The sequence below is a fragment of the Stenella coeruleoalba genome, assembly GCF_951394435.1.
Source record: "Stenella coeruleoalba genome assembly, chromosome: 3".
Classification (NCBI taxonomy): Eukaryota; Metazoa; Chordata; class Mammalia; order Artiodactyla; family Delphinidae; genus Stenella; species Stenella coeruleoalba.
Genome location: NC_137148.1, coordinates 45,602,231 through 45,626,387, shown reverse-complemented (window position 1 = coordinate 45,626,387; position 24,157 = coordinate 45,602,231). Strand labels below are relative to the sequence as shown.

The window sequence follows — 24,157 nt, the reverse complement described above, 5'->3', positions numbered from 1 at the left end:
TTCTTTCATAAACACTATGATTAAGATTTAAATAAATCTTTAAAAATCTTCTGAAGAACAAAGTCGATGCATATATGATGCAAGTGGTTTCAGTTTTAAAAATAGGCTTCAGGGTACTGCTCTTCTCATTAGAGTTTGTGGCTCCTCAGCCTGGCTTTATTACAGAATTGGTTTTGTAGGGACAAGAGAAAGAGATTAAAAAACTGAAGGAAAAAAATACGTTATTAAAGTGTGGTTGCTGGAGGCAACATTGCAGGTCTGAGCTTGACAAGAAAGCTTTAAAATAGCCCAGGCAGGAATGTGTTCACCACCAGAAATGCTCATGCTTCTCTGGCTTGTGTACCCCACCTAACTAAGTGGCCCTTGGCAAGCTAAACTGACACTATAATGATAGGCTGAAGCACACGAATTGAAATTAGCTATAAAAATGTGCACCCCACCAACCATTAAACTAGTTATGGTCTATTGCTAAAGACAAGGTTAATAATGCAGACATGGCCATGATGGCCAGTTCTTATGATTTGCTTTACTTTTTCCTACCAATTAGGAAATGCATACAAAATTAGGAAATGTTATAAAAAATGCATTTAATGGAGGCAACTCTTAACAACAATTTAAATTCATAGAAAGAAAGGGATGGCTACTTGCATTTGAAAAATAATTTACTGTCATCTTTAAAACTATGGATTTCTGGTTTCCAGTGTCTAGGTTTAATGCTAGTTCTTTCCATTTGCTCACTAGATCTTGTCCCATTCACCCTATGGCTCTCCACCAAGTAGCTCCATTCTCCTGACTCTCCACCCTCTGCTTCTTCTTGGGTTTCTTCCCTTCTGCCTGTTAACATGCTGATTTTACTCCCAAATTTCCCTCCATAATGACTTCAGTTAGTTACTCAAGCCAGAAACCTTGGGTCATCTTTTACCCCCCTCAGCCTTCAGGATCCAGATATTCACCAACTGTTGTTAGTTCTACTGCTTAAATATGTAAAAGTTTCTCTCCTCATTTGTACCCCACTGCCACTGCTCAGTTTAGGCCTATGGTCCTCAACTTCAGCACAATCAGGTAACACATGGGCAGAACATAAATTAGGGGTTCTCAACCCTGGATATACATTAGAATCATCAGAGGAGCTAAAACACCAGTGTCTGTACTCCAGCTTTAGAGATTTTGATTCATGTGACATACATGTGTGTGTGCACACATAAGCTTCCTATTCTCTCCCTATAAACCATCATCTAATCAGTGATCTCCAAACACTTTTTTTTAAGTCTAAGGATTGTACAAACAAAAAAAGTTTCAAATGAAGTGACGTCAGCATCATGGCAGTGTGAGTCATCCCTTTTCCTCTCCCCTTTTATTTACAATGAGTTGGACATTCATAACAAAACCAAACTGCCTCTGTCCATTGTACCAGGACACCCAAGAAATTTCTTCCTGCCTGTGTATTAGAAAGTAAGTAGATAGGATCTCTGAGGATCCAAGAGAGTTGATTAGCCTGCCCCACTCCCATTTGGCACTATGTTGGAACTGAACCATACTCTAAAAAAAATGGACTTAACAGACATATATAGAACATTCCATCCAACAGCAGAATATACACTTTTCTCAAGTGCACATGAAACATTTTCCAAAATAGACCATACAAGACACACAAAAAAAAATCTTAGCAAATTTAAGAAGATTGAAATTATACTAACTATCTTTTCTGATAATGGCATGAACTAGAAATCAGCAAAGAAATGAAAATAAAACATTAAAACTTATGTGATGTGGCAAAAATTATTCTGAGAGGAAAGTTTATACTGAAAAAAACAATGTATTAAGAAATTAGAAAGATCTCAAATAACCTAACTTTACAACTCGAGGAACAAGAAAATGAATAAATTAAGCCCAAAGTTAGCAGAAGGAAGGAAATAATAAAGATCAGAGCAGAAATAAATGACATGGAGTTTAGAGAAGGAATAAAAAGGATCAATGAAACTATGAGCTGCTTCTTTGAAAAGAAACAAAATTGAAAAACATTTAGCCAGACTAAAAAAAAAAGAGAGAAAACTCATATAAATAAAATTAGAAATAAAAAGGAGACATTACAACTGATACTACAGAAATTCAAAAGATCACAAGAGACTATTATAAACAATTATATGCCAACAAATTATATAACTTAGAAGAAATAGCTAAATTTATAGAAACACATGACCTAACAAGACTGAATGAGAAAAAAATAGAAAATCTGAAAAGATCAACAATGAGTAGAGATTGAATCAGTAATCAAAACTCTCCAACACATAAAACCCCAGGGGGGGCTGATGGCTTCACTGATGAATTCTACCAAACATTCAAAGAAGAATTAATACCAATCCTTCTCAAACTCTCCATAAAATTGAAGAAAAGGAAACACTTCCAAACTCATTCTATGAGGTCAGCATCACCTTGATACCAAACCAGATAAGGACACCACAAGAAAAGTACAGACCAACACCCCTGATGAATATGGATGAAAATACTTTCAACAGAATATTAGTGAACCAAATTCAAGAGAACATAAAAAGGATTACACACCATTGTCAAGTGGGATTTATCTCTGGATGGTTCAACATACACAAATCAATAAATGTAATCATCATATGAATAAAAGATAAAAATGACATGATCATCCCAACAGATGTAGAAAAACATTTGACAAAATACAACACCCTTTCATGATAAAAACCCTTGGCAGATTGGGTATAGAAGGAATATACCACAACATATATGACAAACCCACAATTAACGTTATACTTAACGGAGGAGAATTGAAAGTTTTTCCACTAAGATCAGGAATGAGACAAGAATGCCTACTCTCACCACTCCTATTGAGTATAGTACTGGAAGTCCTAGCTAGAGGGATTAGGCAAGACAAAGAAATAAAATGCATCCAAATCAGGAATGATTTGCTATTTGTAGACAATATGATTCAGTATATAGAAAATTCCAAAGTCTCAACCAAAAAACTTTGGAACTAATCAACAATTTCAGTAAAGTTATAGGATACAAAATTAACATACAGAAACCAGTTTCATTTCTTTACACTAAGGTTGAAATATCTGAACAAGATACCATTCACAATAGCATTAAAAACATTAAAATACTTAGGAATAAATTTAGCCCAGGAAGTGAAAGATCTGTATAAGACTATAAGAAAACTACAAGGCTTTGCTGAAAGAAACTGAAGACACAAACAAGTGGAAAGACATCATACTGTCATGGATTGGAAGAATATTATTAATATGTCCATAACATCCAAATCTATCTACAGATTTAATGTAATTCCCAACAAAATACCATAGGCATTCTTCACAGAAATAGAAAAAACAATCCTAAAATTTGTATGGAACCACAAGAGACTCCAAACAGCCAAAGCAATCCTGAGGAAAAAGAACAAAGCTGGAGCTATCATACTTCAAACTATACTACTAAGCTACAGTAATAAAAAAACAGTATAGACGCATAGACCAATGGAATAAAGTTAGAGAGCACAGAATTAAACCCCTGCTCATAAAATCAACTAATATTTGACAAGGGAGCCCAGAGCACCAAATAAAGAAAGATAGTCTCTTCAACAAATGGTGTTGGGAAAAATGGATGAACACATGCAGAATAATGAAAATGGACCTTTATCTCACAGCACTCATAAAAGTCAACTCAAAATAAATCAAAGACCTAAACACAATACCTGATACTATAAAACTCCTAGAAGAAAACATAGGGAAGAAACTCCTCAACACTGGTCTTGGCAATGACTCTTTGGATATGATACCCAAAGCACAAACAACAAAAGCAAAAATCAACGAATGAGACTAAATCAAACTTAAAAGCTTTTGCACAGCAAAAAAGAAAAAAAAGTTATTAAGAAAATGAAAAGACAACATACAGAATGGGAGAAAAAACTTGCAAACTATTTATCCGGAGAAGGGGTTAATATCCAAAATATATAAAGAGCTTGTACAACTCAAAGGCAATAAATAAACAAAAAATATGATTAAAAATTGGGCAGAGGATCTGAATAGACATTTTTTCCAAAGACGTACAGATGGCCAACAGGTATGTGAAAGAATGTTTAACATCACTAATCATCAGTGAAATGTAAGTCACAACCACAAAGAGATATCACCTCACACCTGTTAGAATGGCTATTACCAAAAATACAAAAATTAACAAGTGTTGGTAAGGGTATGAAGAAACAGGAACCCTTGTGCACTGTTGATGGGAATATAAATTGGTATAGCCATATATGGATATTCCTCAAATAATTAAAAATAGAAATATCATATGATCCAGAAATTCCACTTTTAGGCATTTATACAATAAAAACAAAAACATTAACTCAAAAAGATATAGGCACCCTTACGTTCACTACATTATTATTTACAATAGCCAAGATATGGAAACAACCTAAGTGTCCATCATCGGATGAATGGATAAACACACATATGCACACACACGTACACAATAGAATATTATTCAGCTATAAAAACGAAAGAAATCTTGCCATTTATGACAACATGGATGAACCTTGAGGGAAATATGTCAGAAGGAGAAAGACAAATACTGTATGATCTCACTTATATGCAGAATCTCAGAAAAAAAAGCAAACCACCTCCCCCCAAAAAAACCCTCCAAAATAAAACCCACCTCAGATACAGAGAACAGACTGGTGGTGAACAGAGGTAGGGGCCGGGGGTTGGGCAGGCAAAATGGATGAAAGGTTAAAAAGGTACTAATGTCCAGTTATAAAATAAATAAATCACAGGGATGTAATGTACAGCACAGTACCATAGTTGAAAATACTGTATTGCATATTTGAAAGTTGTTAAGAGAATAAATCTTACGTTCTCATCACAAGAAAAAAGTTTTTGTAATTATGTATAGTGATGGACATAGACTTACTGTGGTGATCATTTTGCATTTTGCATTACATACAAATATTGAATCATTATGTTACACACCTGAATTAATATATCAATTATACCTCAATAAAATAAAATAAAATACTGTTGACTGAGTCCCACCAGAGAGATCCCAATTTAACTGGCCTGATGTATAGCTTGTACACTGGTATTTTTGAGAACCCCTTCTCTAGATTCAATCTTCCTTCTATTTACTTTTCTCCTCTCCTTGCCCTGGTCTTGCCTGAATTGAATTTTCTGAGAAAGAAGTGAGATCCCCTCAATGTTCTGAGGCCTACCTGTGACTTGAGTTAATTTATCTGTTATTCCTAGTCTCAGAGCAGTCTTATGTTGCTCTCTCAGCGCAACAAAGAAGAAAGACAGCACACTTTACAATACCTTAATTTTTCATTATTTAGAAGGGAACTACCGTAAGTAGTCCTCCTGACAGATTCCCTAAAATAATGCTCTAAAGGTACTAAGAAGTTGCTGTTAACCGGTTAGTGGTAACTGTCTCACCGTAATTTTTTTTTTTTTTTTTCGGTATGCGGGCCTCTCACTGTTGTGGCCTCTCCCATTGCAGAGCACAGGCTCCGGACGCGCGGGCTCAGCGGCCATGGCTCACGGGCCCAGCCGCTCCGCGGCATGTGGGATCTTCCCGGACCGGGGCACAAACCTGTGTCCCCTGCATCGGCAGGCAGACTCTCAACCACCGCTCCACCAGGGAAGCCCTCAGTGTAATTTTTAAGGCCCAGAGAGTGAGGCATCAAGAATTTTCAGAGGTTTCTTATAAGGCACAGAATGAGTAGTAAAGGAGTTTTCCAATTTACTGGTTGGAGGAAATTCCATAAAGCTGGGCACTGTTTGAAAATAAATATTATGTACTTGGGCAATATTGCATTTGAGAAAATTTATCCTGAACAGTGTTCTAGTCATTTTCTGTCATCTTTCACTGGATCACTGTGGATCACTGGAAGACTCTGGGGTCCATGAACAGAGTTTAAATAGGCTTATCTGTAATATAGACCCTAATTCTCTCCTGGATTGTAAAATAGAAAACTAAACACAGTTAAGACCTAATCTGTATCTCAAGGTCGTTCCAAGTATACAGTGACTCAAGCGGAGCTTAGCAGTCAGGAGGGTGTGACGCTGGTAATTATAATTCTCTTCAATGGAAAATGTATAAAGAGAATCTGGCTGTGTAGGATCAGGCTGCATGGATCCAAAGTTCAGTGAAGTTACTGCTTTGTTCATTCTCACCTGAGTTGGCAATGAAAGACAAGGGTGTTTACACTAAAAGACTAAAATTAGAAACCAATTGAAGAATCCTAGAATCAGAGTTCCTAAATTAGGCATCCCTGAAGTCATCCAGTCTCAGCAGAAATCAGCAGCATGGGCACTAAAATCTCAGGAGGTAGACTTTCCTGGCTTGGTAACAATGATGTTCCTTTCACCCTAGTTAACATGTCCCCAAGAGTGATATCAGGGCATATGAAGCCGCATGGTCAATGTGCTCAAACTTATTCTTGGTGGGATAGAAATGTCCCATAGAGTCCAAACTCTATTAGCCATGGTGTATCTGCCTTACTTGATTTATCTAGACTTTTGGGGAAGCAACTATATTGAATATATCCTGTCTGCACCACCTCCCTCCTCCAGAAACAATCAGTTCTTTTAGTATATACTTTGTTATGTGAAGGAGTATCCTTTCTGATTTGTCTTTAATTTACCTTTTTCTACTTCAAGAGATTATTCCCTTGAAGGAACTGTTTAATTAAGCCAGCTTTTACTGAATCAATGTTTCAGAGTTTATAGACATAGAATGTGACTTTTTTGTCACTCTTCATATTCTTAATACAGAAGGAACTATATATTTGCAGATCTGTATGTCCCACCTTCATCCTTCAAGTTATACTTGTTTTGAAGGGCTGGAAACAATTTATGCATTCACGATATTTTATTGTATTTTTGACATGCAGACCACACATTAAGCTCCACGAGGAGGAAGATACCTATTTTATGACTCCTTAATATCATTACAGGTGTTTAATAAACATTTGAAGATGAATAGACAAAACAAAACAAGTCATTAAATGTGAAAAGAAGGGGAAACAAATTTTACAGGTTGGAAAGATGGCAAAGTATAAGAATATTTTATAGTTGTCAGAAATCCTCATGGGTTCCCTGTGCTAGACAAGGAGGAAGGATGGAGACGACAGGGTTGGAATTTAGTAATACAGGCACATGATATCATGACAATTATTTGAATGGAGAGTAATAGGATATATGTATCTGTTACTTGCTTTAGGAAGAAATATGAATGCAAATTAAAAACAAAATTAGAGCCTTACAAATTAGTTATTAAAAACATCACTTCTCTCCAGAAGCAAATTTAGTTTATCTGCAATTTTTGTTTCTCTGACTGCATTTTTAGGAAACCTCAGAGTTTCTGCACTTTCTGCCCATTCAGTGCTTGTAAAAATGGTTCAAGTATTCTTTCTTCTATAATTTCAGGGCAATACAAATCCATTCTCCTCCATACATTTCTTTGTTCTTATTCCCAGTTATATTACTTTTATTTTAGGAAAACTTCTATCTTTAATTATTTCTATTTTTTCTAATTTAATATTTTTACATTTAAAACAAATTATGAGACTGTACATATATATAGATTATTGCCATATTATAAATTTGGCATTTGGATAAAAATAAAAATTGAAAACATTCCTATATATTGTTATAGGTACATGTGCCTATAGTAAATACCAAAAACACACATGGGAAGAATGATACTAGCTAGAGGATAATGTTCAGCTCAGGGGCAGTTCCCTACCTTCTCCAAACACTTGCAGCTATTTAAGCCAGTGTTCTAAAATTTTAGGGTTGTAGGAAAGTCAGAATGTTGTTTGTTAAACATGTAGATTCCTGGCCTTCAGAAACTTTGAAGCAGCATGCCTGAGTTAGGGTTGACAAATATGCACTCGAAAAAGAACCCCAGAGGATTCAGCTGCACATTGTTTAGAGGACCACCCAAAATCGGAAGTATTGAATACATGCAGCTGGCAGGTGGGTAGAGGGTCAGGTGAAAGGGTCAGGGCTAAGACATGACTTGGCTGTCATTAGTTTATAGGCAGAGTTCATGCCTCAGAAGTGGTTGGGAATATCTAAGGGAGAGTGCAGAGAGAGAAGAGTGGTGGGCCAAGGATGGAAAGGCAAAGTGCGAGAGGGAGAAAGAGGAGGAGTCTCCCAAGGAAACAGCCAAGGTATGGCTGGAGAGAGAGCACCATGGTATAGAAGCCAAGATGGCAGAATGCAAGAAGGAGGGCATGCCCAGGAGGCCAAATGAAACAAAACAACCAGGAAAGGGAAGACCAGAAAAATGCTGATTGTCTGCATAGTGTATCACAGGCGCCACAACGGTTGCTCCTGAAAGGTAGCATTATGATTGTATTCCCAAGCACCTGATGTATTGTACATGTTTGGATTGGCAAGGGCAGCTGACATACAAGTATTTTAAAGACCTCAGCTACAGCTCAGTTCCATCAAGTACCTTCATTAGGATAAGCAAATGTTATGGATGTAACCATCCACAATGGAGAATTAATTGTAACTAGATCAATACAGCAGTGTTTTTGAACCATCTGCTAAGATGTGGTAATGACATTTATAAAACAGTGCCCAACCTTTGTGTGTGTGTGATGCTGTTCTGGACAATGGAATTTTACCAGTAATTAAAAGAAAATAAAGCTAAGACCTTTAAAATCTTTAAACTGATTGTGAGGTTTTTTTCCCCGTATAAATGATCTCTCATGATCATTTATAGAAGGGTGTGTAGTCATGAAAAGAACAAAGCACATTAAAGAAGGTAAACGACTCTAAGAATGCCCAAGTGTTGGTTGCTATGACAACTGCTGGGGTTTATTGAATACAGAGCAAAAAATCAATCAGAAATCATTGGAGGAATGTGTATGGGTACATAAACCATTTCTGCCTCACAATTTCAGGAACTTTCCTTCATCTGTGTACCGCATGAAAAGGGTTTGTGTCAGTCAGCGGAGTTCCAAGGAAGGCTGCCCTCTTGATGCATTCACACCATTCTACATGTCCCCTTCCACAACATGACCTTCTCAACACCCAGGTAATTTATTACAGTGGTAAAAAATGTAACCAGCTACCTGGCTCAATGTCACTAAAATATTGGCTCCCATCTATTGTACTTTGAACCAAACAATTTTCAGGTTTATATATAGAAGTCACTTACGTCTGTGTAGCAGTTTCTTCCCCCCACATAGGATATGCCTGACTAGTCAAGAAAATACAGGGAGGGAAGAGATTGTCTCAGGCAGACACCCTGCCAACCCTCTCCCAGATTTCTTTTCTCTCTTCTCTTGGGGAATCTACTGTTCTCCATTCCTAACTTCCTGAGGTGCTAAGAGGACTAAGAAAAGATAGCCAAGTTTTTCAGACTTTTGGGGGAAAAAGATTGTTAAATTGATGGAATGGGGAGAGGCCCTATGAACGAGATGATAAAAGCTCAAGGGCAGCCACAGAAAGAACAGGTATCAGCTGTATGATTTTCTCATGGGCGAATGTAAGAAAGTTTGGTGGGAGGGTTCTTGCAGTCATTGGGTGATAGCCTTTGGTCTAATGAGCTCACTAATCTCATAAGGAAATGGTCAAGCTCTCAGACTGGACTGTGCATAGTTCATTTATGAGATGACCAAGTGACAGGGTGCCCCACTGAGAGGATGTCTGCTTCTCTAATCTGTGCTGCACACTCCCTGCAGATTAATCACAAAGTACCCCCTTCAGAACAGTGTTTTTCAAATTATAGCAGGTTGAAGCACATTAGTGGATCCTAAGATTTATTTAGTGAGTTGAAACCATTATTAAAAGAAAATGAAAAATAATAGAAAAGAGAATAGCATCAGAACAAATCTCATCTAATAAGAGTAAATGTGTTTTGTAAAACTTTGGTTTCATTCTCTTTCTACGTATGTATGCACTGGGTTGCTAGATTGAATGCATTTCTTACTGTAGGTCCTGGGCAAAAAGGTTAGAAAGCCAGACTCTCAGAAGGAAGGGAGGGAGGAAAAAGGGACAGGAGGGAGTGAGGTGGGAAGGAGGGAGGGAGGAGGGAAGGACAGGAGGGAGGGAGGGAGAAGGGAGGAAGGGAGGGAGGGAAGGAGGAAGGAAAAGAAAGAAATTCCAGCTCATTTGCTTAGGGCTGGAATTGTTCCCCAAATCCACTCTACTTCCATAACATCACACTGGGTTCCAACTTTTCCACTCTCTGTCCTCCCAATGTTCCTCTCAATGTCCTTACTCCACTGTGCCCTTTATTCATGATGCTTCTTCTCCTCCTCATGGTTTTCATATTCTACTCTCCTTTCAGGAACATTAAAAACTTGTCTTGCCATTTAACCCATATGATGGTTAGCTCCTCTCATCACTCACCTCTTCCTAGCTGTTCTGCTCATTTCCATACATTTTCCCTGTTTCCTCTGCATTGCTCCTTATCTGCCTCCCGTCTCACTTCACTCTCACACCTCATTCTAACACCTGTGTCTGCCTCCCTCCCTCTGTTGCTTTCCTCTTGGTGCCTGTCTCCGAGCTTATCATATCCTCATGATGTTATTTTTGTTGTTGTCTTGTTATTTCTGCTTTCTTGTGTGTATCTCTGGTCTCCCCACTTGATTGGAAGCAACTTGAGCCGAGGGACTGTGGATCACACTTTTTTGGTATCCCCCGTGATGTCTGACACAGTGCAGGATACACAACTGGTGCTCAGTAAAAAATGCCTTGAATTAATAAATCAATCATGGCCATTGCAGCCTCTCTCCCCACGCACCAGTCCCTGCCATGGATGTCCCCCAGCCGCCGCCTCCTCTGTGCCCCCTTCCCAACAGGGCAGGCTCATGTGCTCTGGGGCAGCCTCAGGAGCAGATGCTTGTGGGTGGCCCACATGCATAGGTGGGGCTGAAACCACAGCTGAGCCCCAGGGACCGTGCAACTAAGGAAGAAGAGATGAAATCTCCCCTTACTGCTGTGCAAACTGAGGATTTACACCCCTGCAACCGGCTTTGTAAACTCAGCACCTGCAGAACATCTGAACAGGCAACGAGTGCTCCTACAGCTGAGAGGGTCTAGCTTTAGTAGCTGTGGACTTTGTGGACACGTACACATGGGTGTTGGGCCAGGCCAGAGTCCGAGCTGACCCCATAGCACCCACAGTGGGTGTAGATCCATGATTACTGCAATCCTGGAACCTGACTTCAGTGGACCTACACTAGTGGTCTGTTGAAAACAGCACCTGAGAGACACCAGGCCAACTGCCGGCACACCCACACAGTTAAGGTGGGGCTGAGAGCAGTGCCAACAGCAGTGTAATCTGAGAGCTTGCACACCAGGTGAAAGGTGACACAACAGAGCACACCCACAGGTGAACAGCTCCAGAGGAGGGATACTCAGTGGCTTCTCTCCCAGTGGGAGGGCTCCAGTCCCACCTAACTCACACCACAGATCAGAATCACAGCCAAGAAACAGATCTGGGGGCCTCTACTCCAAGAACTAGGGAGCAGACTCCACCCAACAGGGCAGTGACAACCACAGAACAAAGGGGAGGTTCAATATCCAATGCAGGCTCTTGTCACTACAACATCAGTCACACCTCCTATCAAGGGGATAATGGACAGCATACACTGAGGAAAGAGGTGGCAGACACCTATACTAAAAACAGCCCTAGCACCAAAAAAATTTAAACCCATGCAGGCCACACAGAAACGTTCCCACATAAAAATAGCCCTCCAAGACACAGTCTGAGGATCTGGCATTGGGAAGAAGAACCCCCAGAGCATTTAGCCTTGAAAACCAGCAGAACTTGAGTGAAGGAACTCCACAGGGCTGGGGGAAAGAGACTCTACTCTTGGAGGGTGCACACAAGGTCTCATGTGCACTGGGACCAGCAAAAAGCAGTACATCCATAGGAACCTGGGTTAGACCTACCTAGGGGTCTTAGAGGCTCTCCTGGGGAGATAAGGGTCAGCTGTAGATTGCTGTGTGGGGCAAGGAGACTGGTAGTGGAAGCCCCATGGAATACTGATTGGCATGAACTCTCCAGGAGGTCCCAACTTTGGTACCATACCCAGCCTGACCCAACAACCTACAGGCTCCAGTGCTGGAAAGCCTCAGGCCAAACAACAAAGAAGATAGGAACACAGTGCCACCCATCAGAAGACAGGCTGCCTAAAGTTGCACTGAGCTCACAGCCACCTCAAATCACACCCCCTGACACAGCCCTGTCCACCAGAGGGAAAAGACCCAGCTCTACCCACCAGAGGGCAGGCACCGGTCCCTCCCACTAGGATGCCTACAAAAGCTCTAGGACCAACCTCACCCACCAGGGGTCAGACACCAGAAGCAAGAGGACCTATGATCCTGCAGCCTGTGGAAAGGAGACCACAAACACAGAAAGTTAGACAAAATGAGACAACAGAGAAATATGTTGCAGACAAAGCAACAAGATAAAAACCCATGAGAACAACTAAAGGAAGAGGAGATAGGCAATCTACCTGAAAAATAATTCAGAGTAATAATAGTAAATATGATTCAAAATCTCAGAAAAAAATGGAGGAACAGACCAAGAAGATATAAGAAATGTTTAAAAAAGAGAAGATTTGAAGAACAGAGATGAACAACACAATAACTGAAATAAAAAAATACACTAGAAGGAATCAATAGCAGAATAACAGGCAGAAGAACACAGTGAGCTGGGAGACAGAGTGTTTGAAATCACTGCCATAGAAGAGAATAAAGAAAAAAGAATGGAAAAAAAATGAGGACAGTCACAGAGACCTCTGTGACAACAGCAAATGCACAAATATTTGCAATATAGAGGTCCCAGAAGATGAAGAGAAAGGAAAAGGGCCTGAGAAAAAATTTGAAGAGATTATAACTAAAAAGTTCCCTAACATGGGAAAGGGAGACACTCATCCAAGTCCAGGAAGTGCAGAGAGTCACATACAGGATAAACCCAAGGAGGAACACATCGAGACACATGGTAATCAAATTGACAAAAATTAAAGACAAAGAAAAAAATATTAAAAGCAACAAGGGAAAAGCAACAAATAACACACAAGGAATCCTCGTAAGGTTAACAGCTGATTTTTCAGCAGAAACTCTGCAGGCCAGAACAGAGAGGTACGATATATTTAAAGTGTTGAAAGGGCAAAACCTACAACCAAGATTACTCTAACCAGTAAGGCTCTCATTCAGATTTGAGAGAGAAATCGAAAGCTTTACAGATAAGCAAAAGCTAAGAGAATTCAGCACCACCAAACCAGCCTTACAACAAATGCTAAAGGAACTTCTCTACGTGTGTGTGTGGCGGGGGGGGGGTGAAGGCCACAACTAGAAACAAGAAAATCACAAGTGGGAAATCTCACTGGTAAAGGCAAACATAAAGTAGTGGTAAAAAATCATCCACACACAAATATGATATCAAAACCAGCAACCGTGAATATACAACGGAGAAAAGACAGTCTCTTCAATAAGTGGTGCTGGGAAAACTGGACAGCTACATGTAAAAGAATAAAATTAGAACACTCCCTAACACCATACACAAATATAAACTCAAAATGGATTAAAGACCTAAATGTAAGGCCAGACACTATAAAACTCCTAGAGGAAAACACAGAACTCTCTTTGACATAAATCGCAGAAATATCTTTTTGAATTCACCTCCTAGAGTAATGAAAATAAAAACAAAAATAAACAAATTGGACGTAATGAAGCTTAAAAGCTTTTGCACAGCAAAGGACACCATAAACAAAATGAAAAGACAACAAACAGAATGGGAGAAAATATTTGCAAATGAAGCAACAAGGAATTAATTTCCAAAATATGCAAACAGCTCATGCAGCTCAATATCAAAAAAGCAAACAACCCAACCAAAAAATGGACAGAAGATCTAAATAGACATTTTCCCAAAGAAGACACACAGATAGCCAAAAAGCACATAAAAAGATGCTCAACATCACTCATTATTAGAGAAATGCAAATCAAAATTACAATGAGTAGTTGTACAAAACTACAATCACCTCACAACAGTCAGAATGGCCATCATCAAAAAATCTACAAACAATAAGTGCTGGAGAGGGTGTAGAGAAAAGGGAACCCTCCTACACTCTTGGTGGCAATGTAAATCGGTACAACCACTATGGAGAACAGTGTGGAAGTTCCTTAAAAAACTAAATATAGAACTACTACATGATCCAACAATCCCATTCCTGGTCATATATCTGTAGAAAAACATAATTTGAAAAGGTATCCTAATGTTCATTTCAGCACTATTTACAGTAGCCAAGACATGGAAGCAACCTAAATGTCCATCGACAGAGGAGTGGATAAAGAAGATGTGGTACATATATACAATGGAATATTACTCAGCCATAAAAAAAGAACAAAATAATGCCATTTGCAGCAACATGGATGGACGTAGAGATTGTTATACTGAGTGAAGTAAGTCAGAGAAAGACAAATATCATATGATATCGCTTATATGTGGAATCTTAAAAAATGGTACAAATGGACTTATTTACAAAACAGAAATAGTCTTATTTACAATACCAAAACAGATGTAGAAAACAAACTTATGGTTACTAGAGGGGAAAGGGGGGAGGGATAAATTGGGGGATTAGGATTGACATATACACACTACTATATATAAAATAGATAACTAATAAGGACCTACTGTATAGCACAGGGAACTCTACTCAATACTCTATAATGAGCTATATGGGAAAATAATCTAAAAAAGAGTGGATATATGTACATGTATAACTTATTCACTTTGCTGTACACCTGAAACTAACACAACATTGTAAGTCAACTATACTCCAATAAAAATTATTTAAAAAAAATCAATCAATCATGATTCCCTCCTTTGCATCAAAACTCTACCTTACTCACTCAAGCATTTCTTCCCCTATATACAATGTTTTGCATTTGAAATGGCTTTGCCATTTCTAAAACTCTTTCATATCTATCTCTTATCTCAGTTGATCTTATCTACAAGGACTTGGTAAAGTAGGCATGGGTCATAACACTCATTCTTAAGAGATGAGGAAACTGAGTTTCAAAGAGGTTTGTAACTGTAACACACGTTGCCAGTGGTGTCTCTAGAACCAGAATCTATAACATGACCTATTCTGTGCCTATTACCCACCCTCCTCCAATGGAAACTTGAAAACAACAATCATATAGCATAATAAAGTGCTCACTCAGTATAAAATATTGTATATAGAGAAAAAACCCCAAAGAAATAGCAAGCAAGGCACATTCTGTCTTTCTTATGCAATGGAATTTGAACATCTTGTACTAAATCCAGATGCTGGCTGTCTATTTTGCTTCTGTAATTGTGCTTGGATTCTAAGGATACCACAGAAAGTGGTAGGAAATCCACTTACTACTTACAGGCGATGTGTTGGTTTCTACTGTCAGGTTGACAATCTTTTCATTAAATCCATCCTAGCAAGTAGCTGGGACTCTGCACTGTGTTACAAGTAATTACCATGCTCTCTTTCTCATTAATTTGATCATTTGTTTCTTACCAAGCTGTTCTCCTAAATGTTGGCCCCTCTCAGTTGAGATGACTCGCTCATCTTCCATGTCACATTTGTTCCCAACCAGGATAACCTGGGCATTATCCCATGAATATGTTTTGATTTGAGTTGACCTACAAGAAAAAAAAAAAAAGGCAAAAAAATGATCAGAGGAAAATGCAACAGCATAAAATGAAGGAGAAGAAATACATCCCACAGATGACGATAACAGCAAAAAATGAAGCCCAAATACCTGACATTTAGAATTAATTAGTTCAGTGCAATTTCACCTTTCAGATACTCATCAGGGATTGCATGAGTCAAAAATCAGGGGAATGGTGGTGTTGTATTTAGAATTCTTCTGTGTTTGGTGAGATTAATATTACTACTGCTTCTTCCTTTCCCCCTTCTACTCCACCTTATACAGTACTTTTATACCTGGAGTGAGTGGCCAACCATCCCAGTTTGCCCAAGATGTTCCCAGTTTTAGCAGTAAAAGTCCTATGCCCCAAGAAACCCCTCAGTTCCAAGAAACCTGAGATGGTTGGTCACTATTTATAGCCCATCACAGAAAAGAATTTTTACCTTGTTACAGTCACAACTTAAAGAGCTAAGACAATTGGGTTAGGAAATCGGGGGGTAATGATAATATTTTTAAAAAGCGTTATAAGAACTCATCTACTCATGCCTTACATTTTTAAGAGAAAAATGCCAGGTTGATTAATATCAAAATTATAATACAATGAGCTGGTGTTTTAGGTTACTATAAACAGGATATCTAGGATTCAGAATAAGCTTCTGGTACGGATCATAATGCACATAACCAAATTTTGATTTTGAAACTTAGTTGATAACTATAATAGTTAATATTTGCAGGTACTGTTTTAAACTCTTTATATATGTTACCTTAACTTAATCCTTAGAGTAACTCAAGGGAGATAATATTATGATCCTCATTTTATAGTTGAGGAAAATGAGGCACAGAAAGGTTAAAAAATTCACCTAAGACAACTCAGCTAGCAAAGTGGTAGATCTGGAAATCAAAACGCAGGCAGTAAAGCTTTCAAGCCTGTGCTTTTAAACACATATCTGTAGTACTCATTACAAGTTTGAGAAGTGAAGTTCCAGTGTATTTTTTATCATTTCAGAGAGGAAGCTGAAAGGAAGCCATGTTCTTTAATCCTCCCTTTTTATTGGCCACGTTCTTATTTGATAACAATTCTAGATAGGTGGGAAAGACATATCACCCAGTGGGTGGTTGAGAGAAAGAGAGAGAGAGAGAGAGAGAGAGAGAGAGAGGCAGAGAGGGAGAGAGGGAGAGAGAGGGGGGGAGAGGGGGAGGGAGGGAGAGGGAGAGAGAGAGAGAGAGAGAGAGAGAGAGAGAGAGAGAGAGAGAGAGAGAGAGAGAGATGCTAAACAAATGATGAAAGTTTAATAAAGGGATTTGTATAATGTCAAAAAGAGAAGCTTGGCATGTTCTTACTAGCAATTGTCAAATACTTCAGGATTTTTACAAAGAAAATAGTGATGAGCTGTTCTCAGCTTGAAGACAGAATGAAAGCAAATAGGTTTAAACTGCAGCAGGAGAGCTTTTAATGAGATGTCATCACTATTTCTCCCTTCCGAGAAGAAAGAAGAGAGCTAAAGGGCAGATAGGGTCTTATTTCAGAGTACTTCCCTGAACCAAGTACAAGTTTTCAAATGAGATTAAAATATCTGGTGAAAGATACCTTTGGTTCCATGTGAGCGTCCCAAGGTGCAGCATATTTTATCAGAAAAATCTGGGGATGTGACCTTTCTAATTATGACACCTAAGAGAATAATACATTCCTCTAGCAATAGTCACATTCAGCATGTGTCTATAAACTGGGAAACTAAAGGCAGACATTCAAAATCTACACTTTTCACTTACCTCATCTTATGAGTGGGGTATATGAAAAATGATGAATCCAGAGTGAATTAAGATGTAAAAAATATTCTATACCTGGACACATCTTAAATCTCAAGTGCTAAGATAGTTGTATAAATAAATTCCAAAGGTTCTTTCAAAGGAACTCAAATCTAATCAGATTTCCTTAGGTAATTAAAAAAATTATCCCTTTGCTCCTTTAGGTCTTGTTAGCCAAGGCTTGGCCTATGCCTGGAAAGGCCCTAGGTTGAGAGCCCCTATGTTAATGGAGAAAGTTCTTATCCTGGCACACAGCTAGAACACAAATTTGCAGAATGAAGCTGGGGAGACGGGAGTCACAGGAGTGTTATACTTGCATAAGGAGGAGGCTGGGGCTGGTATGTAATAGCATGGTTTACTGAATTTACCAAGGACAAATGCTTGCCTGAAAAAATTTAGCACTCTTCTGACCTAGTTAAACTCTTCCTGCTGCACCCCTGATTGTATAAACTTACACCAGGCCGGGGTGCACCTTTGTGAAGGTAAAGAAGAAACAACTCAGCTAGCTGATTTGTACTCTTGAACCAAGTTAATGGAATGCTTGCTTCTGCCATTAAACACGTCTGAGTCTCTCAGTTCTAGCATAATAACTCATGGGGTCTTCGGAGGCCACAGAGATAGATTATACATCTATGCATACACAACATTCCCTGTTTATACTGTGTGTGTGTATAATTTGGGGATGCCATGATTACAACAGAATCATCCCCCTTTCCAATTGTACCTATATCAGAAATATTTTACTGTAACCTCCGCAATGTCCTAAATTGCCAATAATTAAAAATGAACACTTTCTGTAATTAGGGAATTATAAAGAACTGTTACCTTAAAATCTTCAAGAGCCCTTGGAGACAATTTCTGTTTTTAATCAAATATCAACTGTGGTCTGAGACATTTGTGTTGAAGTGAACAAAACATTAATTTGCCAGAGTTGGTTAATCAAATAAGATTTGTTTTTGGACTCTGGACTTTCTGATGAAGTCCGCCATCAACAGAGTAGCTTTAGGCAAAGCCCAATCACCAGCTACAGGGGAACAGAACCATGCTGACTGATTTATGAATTACTACATATCATAGAATCTAAGATGCCGTGTATTATAAGATTAAAAATTACGGATGGCCAAGAACAAAAAGCAGCAGCCTATGAAACTATGATACAATGGTTAACAATTGTCCTGCTAGACATACTTGTCAGTTACATCAGCTTCTTGTTACTCTGAAGTTTTTTTCATGTATTCTGAGGGATTTAGTAATTCTTTCTGTCTTCAGTTGCTTTGTTCATGAAAGATGATCATCCTATGACTACCTCAATAAGTCAACATACCCTTCTGCTTGTGGGTATCTTCCCTTAAGACCTGTAGAGCACCAGCATGTTGCTTTGCAGGGAAATATGAAATGATGGTCATTACTCCAAGTGAGTATTCACATCCCTAACATCAAACTGATACCCACCTCCCGCATACACAATAACTTTCTACCTACGTTGTAACAGTTCCACCACTCAGTTGAGGTAAGGACAGTATACACAGCTATGACCCTGTTGGTGCATGTACAGGCAGTAGAATCCATTTCTCATACAGCATCAGCAATTACAATGTCATTTATTGTAAGACACATCCCAATTTCAGAGATGTTAAAATATGAGTAATTGTGCATCTTAGCTTCTGTAAAACACTATTGTTTTCTTGGTATTTCTTTTATGTATGAAGACCTAGGTTGAAATGGGAGCTTGGATTATTCCTTTAGCTCAGGAATACTTGAAGATGAGAAAATATAAACCTCATGGGTTGAGAAAGACCCAGAGTTGTGTGTAATATGAATTAAGGGCAGAAGACTGTTGGGATGAAAATCCAATCCCCAACGCTTCCAACTCAGAATCCTAACAATTTCATTCAGCTCATTTAAAAGAGAGTGCTAGTACTGAGTATGGGAAAGTCATTCTGCACTCTGCAGCCTCAGCATCTTCATCTGTAAAATGAGGCCACCACATTTTGTACTTAATCTCTGGGGATGTTGTAGGACAAATGTGGTTTTAGGTAGGGTCATGCTCTACTTTCTACGTCGCAAACACCTTTTCACAAATATAAAACATTATTAGTCCCAGCTTGGGCAGCCAGCTGTTTCTCTTCCTCAGTCCAGGTCAACTCATCCTTTCTAATTTCTATAATCTAAAAAATAATTTCAGTTTTTTTCATTGAAGAATCTCAAATTTTGTCTCCGGTTTATACCTTAAGGCTGAGGTCCTGTACAGATACATTACTAAGAAGGAGTAAATGGCCTTTTTTGGTATGTCTATTAGGAGTACGGTACATGTTTATTGAGTGAATCCTCCTTTCATGTGTCATTTCTATGTATCTACTTTTTCAGTCATTTGCTATATTTTGTAAAATTTCTTATTCAGGAATGGATTTTTATCACCTCATTAGGAATTGTCTTATTTCTTTGTCTGTTCCGGAGACATATTTAAAGAAAGTGCTGTCACCAAATAACATACATGAGAGAAGATGATTTATTTCTGAATCACTGCAAAAGATCCTTTGGGATTTACTGTTAACCTCAACAAGATTAATGGACTCAGAAGCAACACGCTGGTCACCATGGTTACTCTACGAATGGCAATTAACTCAGACCTTACCAGTAACGAGGTCCTGGTTACTAAAAAAAAAAAAAAAGTTATTTGTCTTTTAGTTAAAAACAAAAATAAAACAATAACCCCCCTCTCTCTATATATTTCTATATTTTTATGTTTCCTCTATAAATACATATGTAGGGAGAGAGGATTTTGATTTTTGTTTTTTGTTTTATATTATGAGGCAGAGGGAGATGAAGAGATTTTCATATTTTATACATAAATGACCGAACTCTGCTCAAAATAAAATAATTTAGGAGAGCTGTAAACAGACAAATCAAATTCCTATAATATCTCTATTTCTCCTCTCTTGTTCTGGGTATATAAATAATCTCCTACGAGTTCAACCTGTTTTCATTGAGAAGAGACTCTTATTAGTGATAATGTTCTGGAAAACAGTCCACAAAATGTACCTCAGGAACCCAAAAAGCAGTTATCTCTTAGGGTCTGATCTGGGCTATACATGGGAAGATGAGGTGTCAGGGAGAATATGACCAGCTCTTCCCCCTGCAGTGAATCTCAGACAGATCTTAACAGCAGTCCTGTTCTTCATTCTGGAAGCTCAAATTTCTCCTCAGCAACCATTTCCCTTACTCTCCTCAATATTCGGGAGCCTCAGCCTTCAGCATCTCAGCAGACTTCAAGTCATCATGGAATTTCCCAATCTCCTACTGCTCATCGCATAGCATTGGCCCTTCTGTTACTTTTCTACTAACTTAATCATTTATTTATTCAATTTTTCTCAACCCTTGGAGAGCTTTGAAAAATAACTTCAACCTAGAACAATTAAATCAGAACCTTTAGGGACGTCATCATAAGCATTTAAAAAAATAATCTCTGCAGCTCATTTGTATGTATGACTGGGATGGCTCTCTCGCCCACACCTGTTTCAGTTTTTAAAATAATCGGTTTCTTTACTTCCCATCTAACGCTCAAAGTGTTTGCAGGTGGTTTACAAAGATACATACAAATTTAAGATATAAACAAAATAAATTTTAAAATGAATGAGTAGTAATAAGGAAACAAAAATAGGAACGTAATAAAACCTAATGATTTTTATACACTGTAAAAGCTAACAGGTAGTCTCAGAAGTTGAGGAGATAGGTTTTTCATAGGTACATTGACTCATTTAATAAAGGAGTTATAAAAGGAAATGTTAAAAATGTATCCTCAAATAAATGTTCTCCAACCTCTTTTTTTTTTTTTTTTTTTTTTTGCAGTATGCAGGCCTCTCACTCTTGTGGCCTCTCCCGTCGCGGAGCACAGGCTCCAGATGTGCAGGATCAGTGGCTATGGCTCACGGGCCCAGCTGCTCCGCGGCATGTGGGATCTTCCCGGACCGGGGCACGAACCCATGTCCCCTGCATCGGCAGGCGGACTCTCAACCACTGCGCCACCAGGGAAGCCCTGTTCTCCAACTTTTAATATCTTTAATTACTTAAGAAATAGGTTTATAGTTTTTGGTAAAATTGCTATATTCTCATTAAAAATTCTAATAAGAGAAAAAGCTAAAGCAAAAAATAAAAATTATCAGAAATCTCACTAACCCCAGATAACCACCACTAACATCTTGGTGAAAATCCTAGAGTAGATTGTATTACTGACCTCACTGAGTCATCACCTCCTTCCCTGTAGGTGGATTATATTTCCTTGCCCTCCTGGTTTTGGACTGGGCCAAGTGAATTGCTTTGGCCAATGGAATATTAGGAGATTTGGTGTGAGCCACTGGTGAGCAATAGGCATCAGAGGCACTGTGAGTTTCATCAGCCCTCTGGTATTCTTGCTCTTCATCATGGAAGAGCCCATCCCAGAAAGGGGGCTGCTCTGCCAGCCTGTCCCAGAGGAATGAGAAAGCAGGAGGAGCCCAGCTGAGTTCTACAGAGATCAGCAAATCACAGCCAAACCTAGAAGAGCCCAGCATTGCTTTCTCATTTCATCTCTTGTACCCAAAGGAGCTATCACTATGGGTGGGTCTAGGTTTTGCAAGGCCTAAAACTAATACAAATGTGAGGGCCCAATTTAAGGAAAAAATGCAAATTAGAAATACAGACAGTCAGAATGGCCATCATTAAAACGTCTACAAATAACAAATGCTGGAGAGGGTGTGGAGAAAAGGGAACCCTCCTACACTGTTGGTGGGAATGTAAATTGGTGCAGCCACTATGGAGAACAGTATGGAGGTTCCTCAAAAAACTAAAAATAGAGTTGCCATATGATCCAGCAATCCTGCTCTTGGGCATATATCTGGACAAAACTATAATTCAAAAAGATACAGGCACCCCTATGTTCACAGCAGCACTGTTTACAATAGCCGAGACATGGAAACACCTAACTGTCCATCGACAGATGAATGGATAAAGAAGATGTGGCACATACATACAATGGAATACTACTCAGCCATAAAAAAGAATGAAATAATGCCATTTGCAGCTACATGGATGGACCTAGAGATTATCATACTAAGCAAAGTAAGTCAGAGAAAGACAAATACCATATGATATCATTTATATGTGGAATCTAAAATATGACACAAAAGAACTTATTTATGAAACAGAAACAGACTCACAGACATAGAGAACAGACTTGTGGTTGCCAAGCGGGAGGGAAGGATTGGGAGTTTGGGGTTAGCAGATGCAAACTAGTATACATAGAATGGATAAACAACAAGGTCCTACTGTATATCACAGGGAACTATGTTCAATATCCTGTGATAAACCATAATGGAAGAGAAAGAAAGAAATACAGAATGAGGTACAGGGCAGTTTGTAGCAGATGCTGTTGGTGCTCTGCACATATTCCCCAGGCCTTGCCACTTCCTCGTGTGCTGGCTGCCTTCCAACTGCCAGTATCTGCAGCTTTTGGCTTTAAAGTCTTCTCTGAAGCAATGGAAGGCCACTCCACCCATCAGGGAAAGTCAAATGTAACAGGGAAAGAGCACACCCCAGGAACAGACCTCAGCCAGTGACTGACAGGAGTTAGCGTGTAACTACTGCCACTCCCTTGCTCCTCCGGCTGCTGCTGCAATGATCCCCAGAATTTCAAGAAGGATGAAACTCTAGTTACCCATAATGGTAGAAACACCATTTATTGGTGGTCTTCCCTTCCCCAGCTAACTTCCCCACCCTCTGTGGCTATTTCTTACACTTTCTGAAAAAAACCACTTGTATACAAATTCCCCTCTACGAGCCTGCTTCAGGAGAAACCCCAACTAATACACTTGGAATGGGCTTGTCCAGGAAAGGGAACCAAAGTTTCCTAGTGAGGTTCTGGAGATGGCAGTACCGGCTTGAAAGCACTGACTTTAAATATTAAGGACTTCTGTGGGTTGGTTGTGAAACTGTACCTTAACGTTGACCACGATGGGTGTTTTTATACCATGGAAATTAGCAAATGTTACAAATCAGATTTTTTTCTTTTGTTTTTGCCTTTTTTCAAAGAGTCTGTTTCCTGGTACACCACAGAATGTAAGCTTCATTAGTTTTGCAAGAAATTCACCTGTTGCTATCACATGTGCCATTGTCTAAAACACATGGCCTCTGTGTCAGGCTACCTCACCCTCTTCCATCTGGTCTCCGCTCAATCCCTCCTCTGGACTAGGTGCTCATCATATAGGCCCCCATACACCCTGTACCTCACTCACCTGGACCTTCTCACTTGTATCTCTCCTAGACTACAGGGGGGCAGGGACCCCAACTGTTTTGTTCACCACTGTGCACTCAGGAAAACATCTGGCACAAAGAAGGGTCTCAGCCAGTAACTGTGAATTAGTGACCAAATGAATGAGTGAACCATAGACCGAATGTGGCAAAAATGCCTAAGGAATTCAGTAAGTTCAGAATATCAGCATAAAATTAAAACAGCACAGGAGGAGAATCACCACTGTATGTGATGCCAGTGCCCCACGACATCCCTTTCAGGACGCGTTGCTGGCAGAGTTCTTCCAAGGTCTTTGACATCCTGACCACGTCCTTGGTAGAGAAAAGCAAGTGTTGGCCTCTCTACAACCTGCAGGGCCATCTGTGTGATGAGCTATTCATTCCAGCCAACAGGA

The 24,157-nt window shown here is 39.1% G+C and overlaps 1 protein-coding gene across 1 annotated transcript in view; it reads right to left on the bottom strand.

The window, feature by feature from the left end:
- Nucleotides 1–24,157, bottom strand: part of RAB3C (RAB3C, member RAS oncogene family) — a gene marked incomplete at its 3' end in the record, with an annotated part of 303,344 nt that overhangs the window by 42,986 nt on the left and 236,201 nt on the right. Inside the window, exon 4 of the mRNA XM_079918766.1 lies at nucleotides 15,539–15,663. Coding sequence (XP_079774892.1) covers nucleotides 15,539–15,663 — 125 coding nt within the window. The remainder of the gene's footprint in view (nucleotides 1–15,538; nucleotides 15,664–24,157) is intronic.